The sequence below is a fragment of the Neodiprion fabricii genome, chromosome 1, assembly GCF_021155785.1.
Source record: "Neodiprion fabricii isolate iyNeoFabr1 chromosome 1, iyNeoFabr1.1, whole genome shotgun sequence".
In the NCBI taxonomy this organism is placed as follows: Eukaryota; Metazoa; Arthropoda; class Insecta; order Hymenoptera; family Diprionidae; genus Neodiprion; species Neodiprion fabricii.
In genome coordinates this window covers 20,967,718-20,975,871 of record NC_060239.1, presented here as the reverse complement: position 1 = coordinate 20,975,871, position 8,154 = coordinate 20,967,718, and the positions used below count along the sequence as shown (strand labels likewise).

The 8,154-nt window shown below is 57.6% G+C and overlaps 1 protein-coding gene across 1 annotated transcript; it reads right to left on the bottom strand.

The window, feature by feature from the left end:
- Nucleotides 1–6,923: 6,923 nt before the first annotated feature.
- On the bottom strand, nucleotides 6,924–7,374 carry LOC124187851. The gene is made up of 2 exons (XM_046580040.1): nucleotides 7,348–7,374; nucleotides 6,924–7,259 (listed from the first exon to the last, which is right to left on the bottom strand). The coding sequence occupies exons 1-2, from the start codon at nucleotides 7,372–7,374 to the stop codon at nucleotides 6,924–6,926; spliced, it is 363 nt and encodes a 120-aa protein (XP_046435996.1).
- Nucleotides 7,375–8,154: the final 780 nt, after the last annotated feature.

Genomic DNA, 8,154 nt, shown 5'->3' with positions numbered 1-8,154 from the left:
TAAAGTGTCCCCTCTCGTAGTTTCGGATGCGTGACTCTAGTCCTGGCGCTCTTTTCCAAAAACTTCGCGACTCAATTTCGGAAATTCCTAAATTTTTGGTTCCGCCCAGGGTTCAAGGAGCCTCTTGTAACGGGCATCAAAAATGCCACGTTACAACACATACTATCACAGCACAAGAAAACAAATTTGAACTTACTGGTGATGAGAGGAATTAACGACATCAGAGTCAGGGCGGCTAGGTGGTCTAGTGGAGTAAGGCTCCGGTAAAGCATCGCTAGATACCAGGTTCGATTCCTGGCTCGGTCGTTAATTTTTCGAATTTACCAGTTTTTCAAAATTATATGTTCAACAATGAAAAATGCCTCGTGATTAATATTAATATTGATAATGCATAACCGCATTTCAATATTAGACGATCATTGACTGTCTTACGGGCTTCGCATTAGAAGCGTAAGATTCCAAAATGTAAACACACTTACAGACATTCTTACAGTTGTGCTCGAAGAGGAAGAACACTTTATACATTCACACATACTATCACAGCACAAGAAAACAAATTTGAACTTACTGGTGATGAGAGGAATTAGCGACATCAGAGTCAGGGCGGCTAGGTGGTCTAGTGGAGTAAGGCTCCGGTAAAGCATCGCTAGATACCAGGTTCGATTCCTGGCTTCGTCGTTAATTTTTCGAATTTACCAGTTTTTCAAAATTATATGTTCGACCTCCTCCAACTTTCGCGGGCAGCGAGGAGTTCTCTCGCCCTGACAATCTTCGCTTCATCAGCAGAGCAGAATCCCGACGTCGCTTGCGCCTCCCGCATCCAGCCGTAAGCTCGGTGATAAGCACCAGCCACCAGGTGTAGCGGCGTCGTTCGGGCCAGCAGTGTGACGCACACAAAGGACGCCGTCCGGTATGCCGCGACCACCCTCGTACAGATTCTCCTCTGGTTCTTATCCATGGCTCGTTGAATGGGTTTTGACCTTTGCGCCACGTCCCCCCATACCGGGGCCCCGTACAGGATGGCCGCGAACAGGGTCCCGGCGTACAGTCGCCGCTTCGCCTCCGACGGCCCCCTGAGGTTCGGCATCAGTCGCGATAAGGCCCTCGTGATGCCCCCGATCTTCGCCTTCATGGCCGCGAAATGCTCCCGGAATGTGAGACCGGAGTCCAGCCATATCCCGAGGTACTTCATGGACCCCGCCAGTGGGATCCTCTCCGAACCCACCCTCAAGTCCGGGATGTGTCCTACCGTCCCTTTTCCTGCGCGGCCGAAGAGGACCGCCTCCGTCTTGTTGGCCGATATCTTCAGCCCAAGGCCCGATATGCACCGGCATACCCTCGCCACCATTACGTTGGCCAGCGCCACCGCTGATGCTGGGTCCGCCGCGGAGCTCAGGACCAGGGTGTCGTCCGCGTAGCAAACCACTGCGGTGTCTGGCTCCGCTCCAACCCGCAAGACCTTGTCGAACGACAGGATCCACAGCAGAGGACCTAGAACAGACCCTTGTGGAACTCCGGCTGTCACCGCCAGGCTGCTCAGTCCTCCGCCCTCCGTTGCGTACTCGACGTACCTGCGGGAAAGATAATTGTTAATAATTTGCCGCATGTACGCGGGTACCCCCTTCGTCACGAGCGCGTTCATGATGACTGGCCATGGGAGGCTATTGAACGCGTTGGCTATATCCAAAGATACAGCCACCGCGCAGCCTCCTGTCCTTGTAGCGCCCTCGACGAACCCGCGCACCCTGATTAGCGCGTCGATTGTTGACCGCCTTTTCCGGAAGCCATATTGCTCGTCCAACAGCCAGGCCCAGGGGTTCTCCCCCATCCAGTTCCCCAGTCGAGAGACCAGAACCCTTTCGAAGGCCTTCCCCAGTTCGCCCAAAAGGCATATAGGCCTGATTTTTGGAAGAGATCCGCCGGACGTGCCTCCTTTGGGGATAAGCACTAGGCGGGGTCTCTTCCAGGATCGTGGGACGTGCTTCTCCCGTAGACACGCCGTAAACGTCCGTGCGAGCAGCGTAGTCATCCCCTCGGGGACTCCCGCCCACGCGGCTCCTTTAGCGCGGTCTGGTCCCGGGGCGGTGTTTCGCCCGCTCCCCTTCTTGATCGCGGACCGTACTTCCTCGACCGTGACCGCCCATCCCTCGTTCCAGCTCCGGTCTTCCTGGCTCACCGGCTCGCTGTCCTCTCCTCTTGGTAATAGCGCTGTGAGGAGCCTCCCCAGACTTTCGCTGTCGAGGGTTTCCGTCAGCCCCCTCGAGGCGGTGCGGAGCCTGCCCAGCACCAGCTTGTAGGGTATGCCCCATGGGTCCGATTCCACGGAGCCCACGAGGTCTTCCCAGGCCTTGGCCTTCGCTGCTTCAATGCTGTCCCGCAGCCTCCGCTTACTGGCCCGGTATTCGGCCTCTATGTCGTGGTGGGGGCCGCTGGCTGCTCTCCTGTCCCTGGTGAGGCGCCTCCTTGCTGCCACGCAGCGCCTGCGTTGTTCGGCCAGGTCCTCGCTCCACCAGTACGTGGTCCTCCTGTAGCTCTTGGTTCGAGCTCTGGGAGCGGCCGCGTCGCAGGCCTACGTCATGGTCCTCTCCACCCATGCAGCGAAGCCGGCCGACGTGGTCTGGTCCTCTCCCGTTGGTCCCCATGCCAGACAAGTGTCTAGGGATTCCCGGAAGCGTTCTGCGTTGAATTTGCGCCAGTTCCACCGTGCGTGTCCACCCCCGTCCCCAGATTTTACGCGCCGGGGGCCCCGTATCTCGTACGTTATGTAAAGGTGGTCCGAGAGCGTCTCCCTCTCCGTGAGGACCCGCCATTGCTGCACCGTCGGCGTCAAGCTCGGCGTTGACCACGTCAGGTCGGCAACTGATGAGCCCTGCGCCCTGACACATGTTGCCGTGCTCCCATCGTTGTGCAGGCTTACTCCGCACGACGCCACCCATCTCTCTAAGAGCTTCCCCCTGCGGTTGCTCCCCGCTGGGTCCCATGTCGGCGAGCGGGCGTTGAAGTCGCCGCCCACCAGTACTCCCCTGCCGCCATCGCCTGCTGACCGGACCACCCGCGCCAGGTCGTCCATAAATGTCTCGAAAGCTTGCATGGGGACGTTGGAGGATATGTAGACAGACACGACTGCTATGTTTGCGCATCTGGCCGCGACATACCCCCTTCCCCTCTCCAGTAGGGAGCACCGTGGTGCATCGCCCTCCGTCCTCCAGCATATGGCCGCAAGGCCGTCCTCGCTGCCCAGCCAGTTGTCTGCGCCCGGGATGGAGTGTGGCTCGGATATGAGACACACGTCCACCCCCTCTTCTAACGCAAACTGGCTCAGCAGGTGCTGGGCCCCCCGGCTATGTTTCAGGTTGCTCTGCAGGAAGAACCTGGCCATCTACGGTGTCCCTGGCTACGGGCCCCCGACGCCGTTCACTGACCGACGCGCAGCGTCCCGATCCCATCCTGTGGGCGCTGTTCTTCCCTTTGCTGCCGTACACCGCGCATTTCGGGGCGGATGTGCAACTTCTCGCCTGGTGTCCCTCGCTGCCACACCTGAAACACGCGCACCCGCGCGCTGCCGGTGCGTTGCACGCGGTGCCTATGTGGCCAAAGCCCCAGCACCTATAGCATTGACGGGGCCGCGCCTCCAGTAGCTCGACCCTGGCTATGGTCCAGCCTATTTTGATCTTCCCCTTTGCCGCTATGGTTGTGGCTGCCCTTAGAGGGCACTGCACCCAGGCGCTGAAGAGCCCGGCGGGCCAGCTCCTCTGTCGTCACCGAGTCGTCCAGCCCTTGTACCCTCAGCTCCCCCTTGGTTGACGGTCGCGTCACCTGGACCGCGTCACCGTATTTTTCCCCGATTACCTTGGAGAGTCGCTCCGCCAGGGCGTCCGCCTTCTTCACGTTCTCGGGTCCGGGTATTTCTATGAGCACCCCGCCATTGGTTGCTCGCCGAACCCTGGTCCCTCCTATGTCCAGCTCTTCCAGTTGGATCTTGCTGCGGGCAAATTGCAGAATTTCTGCGTAGGGGGCGCTCTCCCCTCTGCATTTAATCGCGACCGCCGCGGTTCTCGGGGCCTTTCGGGTGGTTCCGGGCGGTTTGTTCGCGCCTGATTGCGCCTGTGTCGACGGTGGGACACTTGGCCTGGCCTCCGTTGCCGACCTGCTGTGGTTTGCCCCTCCGGGGGGGTTCCCTATAGTTAATCGCTCCTCCTTCTTCTTTTTTCCCTTCACAGTCGCGCCTCTTCGTCGCACTTCGACCCAGGCGTCGTCGCCTACCTCCATTGAGGAGCCTGCCGCGCCTGGGGCTTCTTTTGCGGGTTTTGCGGTTTCTCGGGCCACGCTAGGTACCGCGAGCGCCCTGTAGGGGGGTCCGGGGCCTGCACCTCTTTCTCTTACGGCATCCGGGGTGGTCGCGGTATAGCTTGGGTTTCCCCCGTCTCTCGTATAGCACAGCATGCGGGAGATCCGGCTGACCTCCTCTCGCACTTGCCTGAGGGCCGCAGCTTGCCTGGCCAGCTCTTCGTTCCTGGCCCTGTCCTCGTCCGGGACCAGGTATAGCTCGGAGTCCGTGAATCGGAGTCCGAGTTCCGAGGCGCCGTCCGACGTCGCTGTCGGCTGGCCCTCGCTGGTTTCCCCCGCCGCGTTTATCGCTGCCGCCTGGATGTCGAGCGACAGCGCTGTTGGGGGTATCCCCCTGGTGACCCTCGCGTAGGTGTCTACTACGGGGGTTTTGGCCCCGGCCTGGGCTCTCCCTAGGGCCACCCGGTACTCCTCGAGCTTCTTCTGGAGCTTCTCCCTCTCCCTTATTCCATCCCGGACCTGAGTCTCCAGCTTCCTTTTCTCATCCCGTAGCTCTGCGGGACCGGCTGCCATTTCCGCTTTGCCGGTAAGGGTGAGCAGAGCTTCTTTCGCCCAGCCCACTCTTTTTTTAATTTCGCCGCTCATTCTGCCGTTCATTGACTTGCATTTTATCCTAATGCCGTCAATTTCTTCGATCCAATCCCTGATCAGGGCTCCCAGATCTGCCGCGGTCATGTATCTGTACTCGACGGGGCCTATCCCCATCGGAGCATCTTCTGGGGAGCTCGTCACTACACCGGTGGCCTTTTCCCTGGCCTTCGTGATAGTAGGGGGAGCTTTTGCCATCCCCGGACGTTGGCTGTGGGCACCTTCCTCGGATCCCGTGTCATCGGTGTCTGAGCCCCTTACTGCGTAGGCCCCCTTGTTGAGGACAACGCGCCTCTTTTTGTCCTTAGGGCGTGTACCTGTGTTCTTCTTCTGCTGTTGCTGGCCTTCTCCACTCTCGTTGGCTGAAAGCGCGGCTCTCGCCTCTCCGGTCCCGCTTTCTGTGGCTCCCGGTATGCCCCCCCGCGTACTTCCCGGCCTGCGCGGCAGGGTCGGCTCCTCTTGGTCCGAGGAACTCGCGACTCCTGGTGGGGTGAGCTCACTTCCCTTTCTCTTACTCCCCTGCTGGCACTGCGGCTACGGGGGTTGCTTATCGGCACGCGCCATTGGCGTGATCTCCTCCTTCTCTTCCTTCCCAGTGGCCTTGGCCGTAGGTGTCTCTGCCGCTGGGTCCGATCCCGTCCTTGCCGTAAGGGGGGGCCAACTGTTTCCCCTTACGATGGGACGTCCCCGTGTCTCCCTGTCCTCAACTCCTCCTCCTTGTTTTGGTTTGTTTGGTTGGTTTGGTGTTATGAAATCCATGCTGAAACAGAAAAATGTATATCGACGGTTCGGCCATCATGGCAGCCACACTGCAGTGTGGCATCTCTCCCCGCCGGTAAGAACCCTACCCCCTCGAACGGAAGCCGCTGTCGGTTTGTCGGGTGGTCTGCCCTATCCGCTCGAACCCCCCGTCCCTACTTCTTTAGCGTCGCCAGGCCAGGGATTCCCCTGTCAATCCGAAATAAGGTAGGCCCCGACCCAGTAAGAAGTTGCCGGATTTGACCTACCGGACGTCGGGTATGAGGAAATACTGACCGGGTAATCCTCCACACATGGGCCCGGGATCCCAGGTTTGACTCCCAGATTGGCTCCAGTCAGCTGCGAGGAGCGGTTCTCCCACTTTGGCCATGTGGTTTCCTGGGACCTTCGCCAGGGAACCGAGGTTCCGTGGACTAACGTTTACCCGTAGTACGCCACAGAGGCCCGGTAAAGGTACTGACTTCACCCGCAACCCCGGTTGGTCGGCAACTACTCCTTCCTTGGTTAGTCTCTGAGAAATCGCCTCAGGGGCCCCAACCGCATCCCATGTACACATCGCCCATTCAAACCACCATTCATACACCCAGCCCCAAGAGGCTGAGCTGACTGTTCTTAGTGGACGCTCGTCTAGAATCACTTCCGCCACGGGGTTTTGAAGCCCCAGGGCGTTGGGTCGTCAAGATTCATCGCAGCCATCAAGCCCCTACACCACGACAAGGTGACAGCCGACGTAGGGGGACCTAACCTAACCTAACCTAACCTAACCTAATCTTTTTTTTTTTTTTATCTTTTCCCGCATATCACTGGGTGAGACGTTCACGTAGCGTGGTGTCCGGGTATCGCATTTTCTGCATTCGTCCGGAACGCCACTCTGCAGATATAGGAAAGGGGCGGAAAAAGGTTAGGAAGGCTAGGCCTCTCTGCATTTCACAACCACGGCTTGGGACGGGCTACGGCTGCGACCGAGGGCAGTTGCCTTACTCTGGGAGCAAGAGGTCCGGTACTTGCCTCCTCGCGTTAGGTGTCATGACGCGAGGTTAACTTTCTGTCTTTGTGTTCTGTCTATCAGTAAATAAATAAATAAATAAATATAAATAAATATAAATATAAATATGGATATGAAAATTTTCGGTCTATCTGTATTCGTTCTTACTCTTACTCTGAGTCTGGTCTCTTGTGACGATTTGCGTATGAATGGATCATACTCCGTGGATACTAATGGGTGCAGCTCAGCCACCGCTCTCATTGAGTGCTCCCGGCTGTCGTGTAGCCATCGCCTGGAGTCTCCTCTCGGTGTGCCTCTTTGCCCTCAGGATACTGGTGATGGCCGTCGAGATCCTGCCCCATCCTTTCTCGTCTTTCAACATCTCTTCGGCGATTGCGTCCGCCGTCAATGGCACGCCACTCTTCGTCAGTCCCGCCATACGCTTTGTGTCCCATGCCGGGCATTCGAATAGCGTATGGTGGACGTCGTCGTACACGCTGTCGCAGTGGTCGCAGTGCGCGTCTTTACGTTTCCCGAATCTGCTCAGGTATGCATTGAAGCATCCGTGCCCGCTGAGCGCCTGGGTGACATGGAAGTTCACCTCGCCGTGTTTCCTTCTGATCCAGCTTCCAATGTTGGGTATTAGGCGCCAAGTCCATCTCGCTCACGTTCTGGTCTCCCACCTTCTCTGCCATTCCGACAGCGTTATTTCGCGCTCCTCTTTTCGGATCGTCCTCTTCAAAGATGGGTCCGGTGAACGGTGTCTAAGCTTTTCCTCGGCTTTTTTCTGGCGGTTCCAAATCCTGCTTCTTTCTGTAACCAGCAGGTCGGCAGGAGGGGCCTGCGATGACATTCGCTGCCTCCGTCGAAATTGTGCGATAAGCGCTCGTTATTCTTAGCGCGGCCTGTCTTAGTTTGCTGTTCATTTTATCAGCATGGATTGCCCTCTCCACAGCCCCAGCCCATACCGGGGCTCCGTACAGCGCCACGGATATGGTTACCGACGAAAGTAACTTACGACGTATCTGTCTCGGACCCACTACGTTCGGCAACATTTGGTCGAGCCGTGTTGCCACTTGTGCTGCCTTTTCCGCCGCTATTCGTATGTGTGGCCGTGCGTCAGGGACTTGTCTATGACAACACCAAGATATTTCATGTTGTTGCCGAGGGGCACTTTTTGGTCCTTGATCTTGAGTCTCGGGAGTTGTTTCAACCTTTTTTTGGTGAAAAGCACTGCCTCTGTCTTGTGCAGGGCGATCGTCAGTCCTTTTCTCTCTGTCCTGTGTACTACTGTGGAAGTGGCCATGTTTGCTCTCGTCTGCAGATCTCTGCAGGCTGTGCCTACCGTGATAACCAATGTATCATCTGCAGAGCACAGTGTCTGGGTGCCATTTGGCATACCCTCTGACTGTAGTAGGCTGTCAAACATAACGTTCCATAGAAGTGGTCCCAATACCGACCTCTGGGGGACGCCC